Genomic DNA, 14,101 nt, shown 5'->3' with positions numbered 1-14,101 from the left:
TCTGATACTGCTCGGTTCAGAAGGGGTGGCAAGGCCCAGCCGGTGTTACTCTGTCTCCCTTCCCAAACAGGGGTGCCGTTCCTTTTAGGCCCCCTGCCCCACAGACAGGGAGACCTCAGCCCCTCCCCACATCCTATCAGCACAGAGGGAGGAAAGCGGTGTGGAACTTCAACTCCCAGCGTGCCTTGCGAACAGCGAGGCATTCTGGGAGTTGGAAGTTCAGTGAAAGGGGGGAAGGCTATGGATTGCCCACCGACCGACCGAACACAAGGGCTAATCTATATCTATGAAAGCGAAATACCGCTATATACGCATCATCACAAAATCTCCAGAACCGTAAAGCCTACAAACTTGAAATTGGGCGCGTAGGTTCCTCTTGGCTTCTAGGGGCTCGCTAAGAAAGGATTTTTCCAAATGACCCTCAGAGCATTAATATCCCCTATATTATTATTATTATTATTATTATTATTATTATTATTCTCTGATGCTAAGGAGTTCTACTCCCCCTCCCCACCCGGAAAGAAATCTCTTCCAAATGCAAAACCCAAGCAGAGGAGTTTCAGTTTTAGTTTCATAGCAGCCACCAGCTTCAGTACAGAACAGTTGAGCTAAGCCACACCCAGGCTCCTAGCTGTCTCCTCCTTGCTCACACAGCAAATACTCTTTCAGTTTCCAAACAACCCTCAACTCTCTCACTCCCCACCTGAGAAGAAATTTCTTCCAAATGCAAAACATATGCAGAGGAGTTTCAGTTTCACAGCACCAAGCAGCTTTAGTCCAGAACAGTTAAGCTAAGCCACGCCCAAGGCTCCTTGCTGTCTCCTTCTTGCTCACCCATCAAAAACTGTTTTAGTTTCCAAACGGCCCTCAACTCTCTCACACGCTGACTAGACGCTAGCCAGATGAATTGGATGCTGGTAGGCAGAGGCAGAATTTTCCTTTCCTCGTTTTCCTCCCCCCAAAAACTAAGCCCCATCACATGCTTTCGTAGCAAAGCACCAGATATCCAGCTAATAAGGAATATTCCTAATCCTAAAACTGAGAGCAAATCACTTGACAATGGTCTTGCTTAGCGACAGAAATTCTGCTATTTGGGAACGTAAATCGAGGGCCGCCTGCAAAGGAAGCAAGGAACGAAAGGAGAAACGCCCCCCCCCCTTATCCTGTTTGACGGACACCTGTCTGTTAAAACCAGGATGAATATAAGAGGGCAGGTGATGCTGTCCTTACCTGAGCACCTGAGGGGTATTAAAATTCGGCCGGGCCTCAGCAGCGCCCTCTTCGTCCTCCAGCCCGTCATCCTCCAGGCTGGGGAAGCCGATTTCATCCTGAAACTGATTTGGGGATAATCTGAGTTTACAAGCAGGCAGCTTGCAGAGTTCAAAGAGGCCGAGGTTTTCTACAAGACGGGAAGAAGGGATGGCCTCCTTGAGGACCGGGGGCTTCCCTGGATTTCGCTCCATACGGAAGGACTTACCGTTTCGAACAGCTCCTCCATCAGTTCGTTCACTTCTTTCTCTGTGGGACAGAAAAGAGAGAGGCGAGTCAGGGAAATCCCCAGCCTTCGGGCTTCTATGTCTTAAAAACGTCTGAAAAGTTATAGATAGATAGATAGATAGATAGATAGATAGATAGATAGATAGATAGATAGATTGATTAGAAAGATAGATAGATAGATAGATAGATAGATAGATAGATAGAGATAGATAGATAGCTTAGAAAGATAGATATAGATAGATAGATAGATAGATAGATAGATAGATAGATGATAGACAGACTGACCGACAGATAGATAGATAGATAGATAGATAGATAGATAGATGGAAAGATAGATAGATAGATAGATAGATAGATAGATTAGAAAGATAGATAGATAGATAGATAGATAGATAGATAGATAGATAGATAGAGATAGATAGATAGCTTAGAAAGATAGATAGATAGATAGATAGATAGATAGATAGATAGATAGATAGATAGATAGATAGATAGACAGACTGACAGACAGACAGATAGATAGATAGATAGATAGATAGATAGATAGATAGATAGATAGATAGATAGATAGATAGATAGACAGACATGATAGACAGACAGACAGACAGATAGATAGATATAGATGGATTAGATAGATAGATAGATTGATTAGATAGATAGATTAGAAAGATAGAGAGAGAGAGAGAGAGAGAGATGATAGACAGACAGACAGAAGGGATAGATAGATAAATAGATAGATGGAAGATGGGAGGGAGGAAAATGACAGATGATAGAGACAGATAGACATGATAGAAGATAACTGATAGAATATGATGGAGAGAGAGAGAGAGAGAGAGAGAGAGAGAGAGAGAGACAGAGAGACAGATAGATGGAAGATGGGAAGGAGGGAAGATGACAGATATATAATTGAATGAGAGACAGAGATGATAGATAGATGATTGATAGAATGATATACATAAGGATGATGTAGAAATAGAGATATAGAATGACAAAAAGATAGATACAGATATGGATGATGTAGAAATAGATAGATAGATAGAGACTAACAGATAGAAGAGATAGATAAATAGATACAAGAGATAGAGAGACAGATAGATAGAAGAGATAGATAGACAAAAGTGATAAACAGATAGAAGAAATAGAAGAGATAGACAGACATGTTGTCATCTTTTAATGTGGCCACACTAGCACACATTAATTCTGTTGCCTGCTGGTCATGTGGTGTCTCGACATATGACTGCAATGGCTTACTGCCACTCCAGTCTGCTGCAGTCGTACCTCGAGGACTAGCCGTAGACCAGGGGGAACATACTTGTGATTCTCACGGCACGGTCGTTCCTGAAGTCTTCCGTGTCCGGTTCATCCAGATCTTCCAAAAAATTATATTCGGGGTCATCGTCATCATCAGCTTCGTCTGGAAGAGGGGGAAAATAAAGTCAGTTGCCTCCTAAACAAAAGCACCTTTGACCTACCGTGAGGCTTGGATGACGGAGAAGCTCTACAGACGTTGAATCTTAACTTTTTACTTTTTCCAGAATCATGCAAAACTAGCCATTCCTGTTAAAACAAGCCAGCCTAATCAGTAAACCCCCCCCCCAAAATCAACCCTTTCGGGTTGCTTGCCTTCGTTTTCCACGTCGTCGTTCATCAGGCCGCTCAGCCATCGCTTCCACTCTTCGTCGTCCGCCGTGTTGGGGTCGTACATGTCCGGAGTGATGTCCGGAGCCCGAAGCTCGGCCTCCAGCTGACCGAGGGGCACGTCCTTCAGGGGTCTCTTGGAACGGGTGCGTAAGGCAATTAAGCTGTCTTCCAAAGGCTGGGAAGGAAAGGGAGGGTCTCACGTTGGAAGAGGTTCTCGCGAGAAGAATCCCGCGGTCTTCTTTAACGAGATTTATCGCGGTGAAAAAAAAAGATGCGGTGACCAGAATTCCTGGCAACGGAAGCGTTTCCCATTCGCAGCGAATAGCCACCAAAGGATCTGGAGTTCTAAAGCCGCTTTAGGTAGGGAAGACAGACGGTTGACCTTTTGGACAATCATCAAGAGGCTGGGAGTTCTAGTCCCACCTTAGCTGTAAAAACTGGCTGAGTAATTTTAGGCCGATCACCAGGAGATGGGGAGTTCTAATCCTACCAGGATAATTAAATTACAAATTTCAAGAAGGCACAGCCCTTTGGAGGAACGCCAATCAAGAAGAACCTCAGCCAGAAATAACACACGCTTTGCTTCTAGCAACGCTGTGGTGTAATCATCTCTTTTATATACTAGTCTCCCCAGCTGCAACCCATGAGGATGATCATGGCCGCTTCCTCTCCCATAAGCCAGGTTGTTCCCTCCTCTGTTCCTCTGTGTCCTAGGAGGAAGAGGGGGTGGCCCTGGGTCTTCCACTGACTGCCCAGCCGGCCTCTGCCCTTCCCCAGCCTCCTCCACAACCTGCGGAGCCACACTTCCACTCCCCGTTGGCTATTCCTCCTCTCCCTCGGAGTCAGTCTCCAACAGGGGCATGACACATTGTTTGTGCCCTCAATGTGGATACGGCCAGGTGGATCACAAAAATATTGGGGAGCCCCCCCAGGAATGTTCAACGCCTGTTGTGGGCACCCTCACAAAATGGTGTCCGAGGTGGGCATGACCAGAGCAGAGCACACCAGAAGGTTAAGCTGTAGAGATGGCTTTTTTATTATCTTCTGGGGTTGGCGCTTTGCTTTTCCGCCAATTACATCACCTATCCCTTTGGCAGAGGTCAAGGAAGGCCCGGACGAACGTGACCCGTGAGGTCGCGATGGGGTTGGACGCCAACTTCGCAACTAACGACCGCCACAAACCTGATAGGCGTCCATGCAGACGGGGCTGGAGGCCAGTTCCTCGTCCACAGCGTGGAGCTTCTCCATGAACACGCTGTCCTTGTTTTGCTTCAGCTTGGGGGGCGGTGGTGGCGGGCCCATGGGGATGACCTCGGCACGGACGTGTCGCGGGGCAGGAGGGCTTGAACCCTTCTCGGCCTGGGAGGAGGGAAAACCGGGACGGCTTCAGCACCGAGAACCACCTCCCGAGTCCTTCCAAGGTTTCGGCTAATTCCTTACGGGGGAGTCCTTGGCTTACGACCGCAATTTGGGGTGTGTGTGAAATTTAAGTTGATTCAAGAGATGTTCGTTGAAGGGAGCCTGTCCCCATTTTACGGCTGTTCTCGACCCATTGCGTTAAGGGAATCGCTTCAATTAGAAACACGGCGGTTAAGTGAATCTGGTTCCGTCCCCTTGACTCGGCTTGTCCGAATGTCGCAAAAAGTGTGTGTGTGTGTGGGGGGGAATCACTGGGATGTGGCCGCCGGTGTCTGTGTGTGAAACGCAGCCGTTAAGTCGCTTTTTGTCCCCAGGGCCATCGTTGTAACTTTGAACGGTCGCTAAATGAAGTCAAGGACCAGCTGCGTATTCTATGACGTACTCCGCGACTTACAAGGGGTTCCCTTACGGACCGCTCAAGGTTACAACGGCGCTGGAGAAAAAAAACGATTTCGCGGCCGCGTTTCGCACTGACAACGGTGGCCGCATCCCCGGGGGCTCACGTGATCGCCATTTACGACTTTTCCAGCCGATTGGAGGAGGGGGGGGAGCTTGCGTTCACTTAAGGACTGCCTGATTCACTTAACGATGGAATGGATTAGCCAAACCGCCAGAGCAAGCATGTTGGGAGGAAAGCGGGGGGGGTTGAGGAAGCAGAGATACCCCCCCCCTCCCCTCTTACCTCCAAGGGGGCCACTCCTTCCTCGTCCGTCTCCACCATATCCGACTGTCGGGAAAGGGAGCGCTTGGTCCCCCAAGGGGAGGAGGTGTTGCTTTCCACATCGCTTTCCAATAAACTCTGGGTGGGGGCGGAAGAAGCACCAGGAAAGGAAATCACACGGAGTGTGTGTGTGTGTGTGTGTGTGAGAGAGAGACAGAGACAGAGAGAGACAGAGACAGAGACAAAGAGAAAGGAACACAGAGAGAGAGAGAAAGAGAAAGAGAGAGAGAAAGAGACAAGAGAGACAGAGAGAGAAAGACACAGGGAGAGAAAAAGAGGGAGAGAAAGAGAGAGACAGAGAGAAAAAGAGAGAGAGAGAAAGAGAGAGAGACAGAGAGAAAAAGAGAAAGAGAGAGAGAAAGAGACAAGAGAGACAGAGAGAGAAAGACACAGGGAGAGAAAAAGAGAGAGAGAAAGAGACAGAGAGAGAAAAAGAGAGAGAGAGAGAAAGAGACAGAGAGAAAAAGAGAAAGACAGAGAAAGAGAGAGACAGAGACAGAGACAAAGAGAAAGGAACACAGAGAGAGAGAGAGAAAGAGAAAGAGACGAGAGAGAAAGAGACAAGAGAGACAGAGAGAGAAAGACACAGGGAGAGAAAAAGAGGGAGAGAAAGAGACAGAGAGAGAAAAAGAGAGAGAGAAAGAGACAGAGAGCGAAAAAGAGAGAGAGAAAGAGACAGAGAGAAAAAGAGAAAGAGAGAGAGAAAGAGACAAGAGAGACAGAGAGAGAAAGACACAGGGAGAGAAAAAGAGAGAGAGAAAGAGACAGAGAGAGAAAAAGAGAGAGAGAAAGAGAGAGAGAGAAAAAGAGAAAGACAGAGAGAGAGAGAGAGAGAGACAGAGACAAAGAGAAAGGAACACAGAGAGAGAGAGAGAGAAAGAGAAAGAGAGAGAAAGAGACGAGAGAGAAAGAGACAAGAGAGACAGAGAGAGAAAGACACAGGGAGAGAAAAAGAGGGAGAGAAAGAGACAGAGAGAGAAAAAGAGAGAAAGAGACAGAGAGAAAAAGAGAAAGACAGAGAAAGAGAGAGAGAGAGAGAGAGACAAAGAGAAAGGAACACAGAGAGAGAGAGAGAAAGAGAAAGAGAGAGAAAGAGACAAGAGAGACAGAGAGAGAAAGACACAGGGAGAGAAAAAGAGGGAGAGAAAGAGAGAGACAAAGACATAGAGAGAAAAAGAGAGAGAGAGAGAAAGAGAGAGAGAGACAGAGAGAGACATAATAACAGTTGGAAGGGATATCTGAGGTCTTCTAGTCCAACCCTCTGCTCCAGCAGCAAACCCTATCCTATTTCAAGAGAACTGGCTGTCCAGTCTCTTCTTAAAAACCTCCAGTGATGGAGAAGGAAGGAAGGAAGGAAGGAAGGAAGGAATCTAAGCAGTAGTACTTAGACTTATATACCGCTTTCCAGTGCTTTCCAGCCCCCTCAAAGCGGTTGACAGAGTCAGCCTCCAGCCCCCAACAATCTGGGTCCTCATTTTAGCGACCTCGGAAGGACGGGAGGCTGAGTCGACCTGGAGCCCGGTGAGATTCGAACTGCCAAATTGCAGGCAGTCGGCAGTCAGCAGGGAATACGTGCAAAGGAACCCCTCTCTGGATAAACAGGCCATCAAAATTTTAATCCAAATATCACGCGGATTTCGCCCGTTTCTGAAAAGTCAAAAGCCTGAAAACTCTCGGGCGTCAGCTTCCTGGCGGGAGACCATATTTTTCATGGTGCTTTCAATGGAAAGATGGCATGGTTTAGCTCATCCAACCGATGGGCTTCTCCATGCAATACATACGGTATATTTTGATTACAGATTAGAAAAAAAAAATCCCACTATTTTTTTTTTTAAAAAAAACCCAATCCCCTCCAGCAGAAATCTAGTTCTATTCCCTGACATGCTAGACATCTGCATGGAAGGAGGTTTTTTTTATTTTATTTTTTCTGCTTCCCGCTTGCAAAGTGTTACCTCCTCCGCCGTTTCGTCTTCCTCGTCCTCTTCCGGCTGGTACTCCTCATCGGAAGAATCGTCCTCTTCAAGAGGGATATCCACGAACTGAGGTGGCTGCAGTGACGGGAAAGTGGGGGGTGGGAGGGCAAGGAAAAGGAACAAGGGCAGACAAGTGAGTTTTCAGCGAGAGAGAGAGAGAGAAAATGAGCGGGAAAGGAGCTTCCATGGATTGGTTGAACCAAGGCAAGCCGGAAAGGGCGTCATGCCCTTGGTAGAGTTGGACTCTTGAGAGCCACAGTGGCTTCGGAGGTTGGGGAAGGGCAGAGGCCGGCTGGGTAGTCAAGAGGAAGAACCAGGGCCACCCCCTCTCCATCCTAGGACACACAGGGAGGAACGGAGAAGGGAGCAAGCTGGCTTACGGGAGAGGAAGCGGCCATGATCCCCCTCATTGGTTGCAGCTGGGGAGACTAGTATATAAGAGAGACGGTTAAAACACATCGTTGCCAGAAGCAAAGCGTGTTTTATTTTGGGCCGAGGTTATCTTGGTTGGTGCCCTTCCAAAAGACTACTCCTTGTTATCTCCTTGAAGTTGGTAACTACCTATCCTCGTCCGTTGTGGAAATTCCTTCATTGTAGTTTCTTTTTTTTTTTTCACCTCTACCTGCTCATTAAGTTTAGACTGTATTGCTTTCTTCTGAAGACTGTTTTTAAGTAAGTTTTATCTCCAACTGAGAATTACTGAACAGCGAGGGCCAAGTTGAAGGCATTAAAGGACATTTATTTACGTTTTCCATTTTGTTACATTTGTGTTACACTCCGGGTCATCACAGAGGGAGAATTTAATTTAATCTTTCAAGTTTTCCATCCTGCAAAACTTAAACTTTTTGAGTTTATGGAAGAGGCTCTTGGTAGCTTAGGGCTCCTTGGTGATCTCCGAGCTGGGTGGTTTTTTCTAGCACTGGTGACGTTTCCTAGCTGGGTCGTGAGAGGTCTGCAAGGAAAGCAATCCAGCTCAGGAGGGCACCAAGGATGGTGGTTCGACTCCTCCCCTTGTTATTCTCCTCCACTCTGCAAAACCCCCTTCCTTCTAGCGCTGATGAGGTTACCTAGCTGGGTGGTGAAATGTCTGGAATAAAACCACCGAGCTCAGAGAGCACCAAGGACGTCACAGCCCTCCTCACCTTTTCCTCTCTCCTTCCCCAAACCCAACTCTCCTCTGGCACTGATGATGTGACATAGCTGGGTCATGAAACGTCTGCAAGAAAACCACCGAGCTCGGAGAGCACCAAGGACTCCACAGATAAAGAAATTTGCTAACCAATCCCTCCCAAGCGCAGCAAAAGTGTGTATATTTCAGATTTTGATGGGCCTCTAATTCCCAACATAAAAGAACAACGAAAGTCTTGCCAGAGCATATTATCAAAATCCCAAGAGGACTGACCTTGAGTTCATTGGCTTTCTTGATGGGAGAAATGTTCCAGGTTGGAATTACCTGAGGAGAAAACAAGAAAGATTGGCACCTCTGCCATCAAATAGAAAAAAAATTGGGAAGGACATGAATTCTACCCATTCATTCATTCATACCTGCATGCTTGCATTTGTTTATAATTAGAACTTTCTGAAAACAGCCCTACGTTGACCCATGCTGTTTCAGCAAACAGGGGGAATATTCATAAATAAATAATACCCATAAATAAAATAAAAATAAGCCACTTTGGTGCAGGCACCAGGCTAGAAAAGGAGAGGCGGTGAGTTCTAGTTCTGCCTTAGTCATGAAAGCCGGCTGAGTAACTTTGGGCCAATTCCCCTCTCTCAGCCCAACACAACTCACAGGGTTGCTGTCATGAGGGAAAATAAGGAGGAGGAAGGGATATTGTTTGTGTTCACCACTTTGAATTGTTTATAAAAATAATACAAGCGGGATTAGAAATCAATATTTTAAAACCCCACAATTTAGGGACAGGTACGAACGAATGAGCTGTACTACTATTAAGTTTTACTTACCACACCTTTCTCTACGACTTCTTTCAGCTTGGATCGTGTCATTTTGGGCTCCTGAATTGGGGGAAAAGAGAGAGAGGGGGAAGGAAAGAGAGAGACACAGAGAGAAAGACGGAAAAAGAGTGAGAGAAAGAGCAAGGGAGAAAGAGAGAGACAGAGAGAAAGAGAGGAGAGAGGGGGGGGGGAGAAAAAAGAGGGAGAAAGCGAGAGAGAAAGAATAACAGAAAGAGAGAGAGAGAAATGGAGAAAGAGCGAAAGAGACGGGGGAAAGAAAAGAGAAAGAGAAAAAGATAAAGAACGAGAGAAAAAAGAGAAATAGAGAAAAAAGAGAGAAAGGAGAAGTGTGAGAGAAAGAGAAAGGGGGAAAGAGAGTAAGAGAGAGACAGTGAGAAATAGAAAAGGAGTGAGAGAGAGAGAGAAAAGAGGGAGAAAGAATAACAAAGAGAGAGAGAGAGAAATGGAGAAAGAGCGAAAGAGACGGGGGAAAGAAAAGAGAAAGAGAAAAAGAGAAAGAACAAGAGAAAAAAGAGAAAGAGAGAAAAAAGAGAGAAAGGAGAAGTGGGAGAGAAAGGGGAAGAGTAAGAGAGAGAGAGAAATAGAGAAAGAGGGAGGTCAAAAAGAGAAAGGGAGAAAGAGAGAGAGAGAAAAAGAGAGTAAGAGAGAGAGAAAAATAGAGAAAGAGCGAAAGAGACAGAGGGAGAGAAAAGAGAAAGAAAAAGAGAAAGAACAAGGGAAAAAAGAGAAATAGAGAGAGAAAAAGAGAAAGAAGAGGGAGAGAAAGAAAAAGAGAAAGAATGAGAGAGAAAAAGAGAAAGAGAAAAACGGAGAAGAAAAAGGGAGGGAAAGAGAGAAAAAGAGACAAAGAGAAAGGCAGAAGAGAGACAGAAAGAGATGGGGAGAATTTTGTTTAAAATTTAATTAAGATTAAACCTGCCAGATCTATTTTCCCCTGCCGGATCCACAGCAGGGTCCATCTCAAAAACTGCCCCCTCCCTCCCTCCCTCCTTCCTTCTCTTCACCAGACTCACAAAGACCGGGGCGTCTTCCGTCTCGCTGATGGCTGCTTTCATCATAGCCACCACGTGCTCGTTGGTGATGACTTCCTAGCGGGAGGAAAGAATGTTCTTTGCTCGTCAGGAGGTCACAAAAAAGGAATCGCGTGACACGCACACACACACACACACCCCGGGGAACGCTGCGACCGTCGTAAATGTGAGTCAGCTGACAAGCGTCTGAATTTTGATCACGCCAAGATGCAACGGCCGTGAAGCGTGAAAAAAAACAACGGTCGTTTTTCAGTTGTAACTTTGAACGAACTGTTGTAAGCTGAGGACTACCTGTATTAACTCCTTCACCGCCCCCCGGGGCTGTTCTAACTTCGGTCCCTAAACGAATCATTAAGTCGAGGACTGTCTGTTTATGGACTGACCCGTCCCGTCGGCTGTGTTCCATACTTACATGAAGGATGTTGCGTACGTTGACGGCTGTTAAATTGTGCTGCTTCGCCCCGTCTTCCAGCGTGCGGTCCAAGGTTTCGTCCAATTTGAGGTCACAAGCTAACTTCCTTCCTCCTCCTCCTCCTCCTTCTCCTCCTTCGTCTTCCTCAGGTGACTTCCCTTCCCACTGCCTTTTAACTCCCTTCCGCCTGGGCTTCTTCCCTCCTTCTCGTTCGTCTGAAAACAAGGGGAAAAAGATGGCAAACTCATTTAGCAACAGAAACGTTAAGCACAACTGTGGTCAGGAAAAATAATGGCTGCTAACCTGCCTTCCATTTCTATGGAAATATTTCTATGGTATTTTTAGAGTTACCAACAGAAAGGGAGGGGGGAAGGAGCAGTGCAGCAGCTTGGAAATCGAAAGTGCATTCCATATATATAAATCTACTCCAGTTACAAAAATATTGGGGTATTTGGCCTGTTTGTTACTCACCCACTGAAATAAAAAGTCTCGTTTCCTCAGCTTCCTCCTTCGCTTCTTGAAGGGGCTCGATCCTTTGCGTGTCCCCTAGGGATTTCACAGTTGGGGAAACTTCTCCTTCTTCCTGTTCCATCTCTGGGAAAAAACAGCGAAAATACCATTTATTTTATTTTATTCAGAAGAGTCGCAAGTCAAACTTTGCATCCTAAACTAAGGAGGAACTGACTCGTGTTTCAGAAGGAGAAATTTGCATTTTTGAGCCAACGCAAAGTTATTTTCCAAGCTTCTCTACTTTCCTACCCCGTTAATCTGATTATTTTTAAAAAGTAAAATTGGAAAAAGATACTAAATAAACACAAGGTCTATTTATGTTATCAGGCCTGGAACTCCTGGGAAACCAGAGAAATGTTTAGGTGGCTCAATTGCTAAGGTGGCCATTCTTATCTTCTCTGCCTTGAGTTTCTTATTTGGTTTTCTAATATTTATCTCCTTATAACAATTTTATAACTTCTATTACTTACCTAACAACTAACACCACGTACCTGCCTCATACATCTGGTTGCTCATTTCTTCATCTTGGATCAATGATTTTATTCTGTTTATATTGTGATTTTATTGGGTATATTTATATTGGACTATTTTAATGTTTTTACGTTGTAGCCTGCCCGGACTTGTTTTGAAATGAGACAGGGAGCAAAGAAATTTCATGAAAAATCAATCAATCTTTTAATGTGGTTTTCTACAGCTGTTGAAACAAAATGGGCGGCAAAGAAATTTCACGATAAATAAATCTTTTAAGGTGGATTTTTACAGCTGCTGTTTTATTCGATTTACTGCCCGCTGTCCAACGTTGTTTTTTGCAAGATGAGTGACTCTACACACATTATCACAAAATCTCCAGAACCGTAAAGCCTAGAAACTTGACACGTAGGTTCCTCTTGGCTTCTAGGGGCTCACTAAGAAAGGATTTTTCCAAATGACCCTCAGAGCATTAATATTTTCTATACTATTATTATTAACACGCTCTAATGCTAAGGAGTTCTACTCCCCCTCCCCACCTGGAAAGAAATCTCTTCCAAATGCAAAACACAAGCAGAGGAGTTTCAGTTTCAGTAGCTTTAGTACAGAACAGTTGAGCTAAGCCACGCCCAAGCTCCTTGCTGCCTCCTTCTTGCTCACACAGTAAATACTGCTTCAGTTTCCAAACAGCCCTCAACTCTCTCACACACACCGACAGGACACTCGCTAGATGAATACCGATGGATGCTGGTAGGCAGAGGCAGAATTCCCCCGTTATTTTCCTCCACAAAAACTAAGCCCGACCAAATAGTTTTGTAGTGAAGCAAAGGTATCTAGCCAGTAAATAAATTTGAGGTGGTCTCCATTGGAGGAAAGGGCTGATCTTACAGACGCCAGAGAATCGAGGATGGTAGAAAAAGGCCCGTCCACAAATATAACATGATCGATTCCTCCCTTTCAGTCAAAGGAGGGTCAATCTCTTTGTGACCACCAAGCTGGTCGATCCCACCTGAAGGCGACGACGCCTCTGTCGGAAGCGCCTCGGCTTCGGAGAAGGAATCCATCCGGGTGGTTTTCCGCTTCTTGCATGGCAACATGGTGGGGGAGAAGGACATGGCAGCTAAAGGCTTCTCGACGGAGCGCTGGAAAGACCACCCAAAAAAGACAGAGAATTTCAACCACCACAGGAAAAAAAGAAAGTCATAAAATCGGTCGCGACTCACCTCCCACCCGCCTTGGATACCGACAGAAATTCTGCTCCCCGTTGTGGTTATCCATTAAGTGAGTTTTGCCCCCCTTTGACAACCTTTCCTGGTTTAGTTAAGTGACTCGGTTGTTAAGTGAATCGTGGCATGTGGTTACGTCGGCAACACGGTTGTTAAGTGAATTCGGCTTCCCCGTTGGCTTTGATAGGTCGCAAAAAAGGGGGGGGAAAGGAAATCACATGACCCTCCCAGGGCCGTCATAAACACAAGTCAGTTGCCAAGCGTCCTAATGTAAATCCCAATGGTCGTTGCCGTCGTAAGGGTGAAATGTGCCGATAAATCACTTTCTTTCCAACGGTCACTAAATGGAATGTTGCAATCTGAGGGCTACCCGTATTACACTATTTATCAATGCAAGAGGATATAGGTGACCCTGAACTCCTAAAACAAAAAAATGGTGGAGGGGCTTGACCACCCTCAGATTTGCGTGGCTGGGGATTATGGGTCTTGCCCCCCTCCACGGGGAGCAGATTAGGGGAGGTTTCCTCTAACGGGGAGGGAGGCATGACCCCTAAGGATGGGCTTTGTAGTCCTGCACTATTAGAGGACGCTGGGCTGGCAAAAAGACGAAAGGGACCCCCATAAACCCCAGCCAAAGCTGGAGCTGGGGATGATGGGAGTCGTGGTTATCGCTTGTTGGGTGACCCCGAAATGCGGGAGGCGAGTTCCGGGCCTGGCGAGGCCTTCTGGACCTTCCATATCGGGCCCCACCTCCACCGGACACCCCCCCCACAAAAACTAACCGAGCATCTTCCCCGGGGATCCCCCACGGTTGCAGCGGCTCATTGCAGCCATTTCCCCCCTCAATCCGGAGCGGCATCCTCCGTTTATCCGTCCAGAAGCAGAAGTGACGTCAGTCAAAGGCGACAAGGCGCTCTCGCGCATGCGCCGCCGAGCGGGGGGGCCTTCCGATTCCGCCATGTTTTGTGCGGGCCGCGGGAAACTGAGCGGTCGGCGGAAATTTCACGCTGTCGGAGGGTTCGAGGAGGGTTGGGCAGCGGGGAAGAGTTAAAAACGGTCGGCGCCGTCTTGCGAAATCCCCTTCAGGATTTAAAAAGGGCGAGATTTTTGTTTTTTTAAAGTGGAAAGGGCCTTTCTGGAGGAAGCGAAGGCCGCCATGTTGGTTGTTGGCAAGGCCGGTTTTTGCGGATTGTTTTTCCCGACCTTGAAAGGCCACGTGACCCAAG

The 14,101-nt window shown here is 46.5% G+C and overlaps 1 protein-coding gene across 1 annotated transcript in view; it reads right to left on the bottom strand.

Annotated features, from left to right (window-relative positions):
- LOC113453084 (GON-4-like protein) overlaps positions 1-13,767 on the bottom strand; it is a 34,456-nt gene extending 20,689 nt beyond the window's left edge. Inside the window, exons 1-14 of the mRNA XM_087914055.1 lie at positions 13,658-13,767; positions 12,659-12,791; positions 11,143-11,265; positions 10,672-10,886; positions 10,242-10,316; positions 9,217-9,267; positions 8,654-8,704; positions 7,231-7,326; positions 5,240-5,356; positions 4,321-4,497; positions 3,121-3,313; positions 2,810-2,911; positions 1,478-1,518; positions 1,231-1,334 (exon numbers count right to left, since the gene is read on the bottom strand). Coding sequence (XP_087770181.1) covers positions 1,231-1,334; positions 1,478-1,518; positions 2,810-2,911; positions 3,121-3,313; positions 4,321-4,497; positions 5,240-5,356; positions 7,231-7,326; positions 8,654-8,704; positions 9,217-9,267; positions 10,242-10,316; positions 10,672-10,886; positions 11,143-11,265; positions 12,659-12,764 — 1,451 coding nt within the window. The 5' untranslated portion in view covers positions 12,765-12,791; positions 13,658-13,767. The remainder of the gene's footprint in view (positions 1-1,230; positions 1,335-1,477; positions 1,519-2,809; positions 2,912-3,120; positions 3,314-4,320; positions 4,498-5,239; positions 5,357-7,230; positions 7,327-8,653; positions 8,705-9,216; positions 9,268-10,241; positions 10,317-10,671; positions 10,887-11,142; positions 11,266-12,658; positions 12,792-13,657) is intronic.
- Between the last annotated feature and the right edge of the window lie 334 nt (positions 13,768-14,101).

Source organism: Pseudonaja textilis, chromosome 16, assembly GCF_049901715.1.
Source record: "Pseudonaja textilis isolate UNSWEBS1 chromosome 16, rPseTex1.2, whole genome shotgun sequence".
Taxonomy (NCBI): domain Eukaryota; kingdom Metazoa; phylum Chordata; class Lepidosauria; order Squamata; family Elapidae; genus Pseudonaja; species Pseudonaja textilis.
Note: the sequence above shows the minus strand (reverse complement) of the source record. Positions and strands in the feature narration are given on the sequence as shown.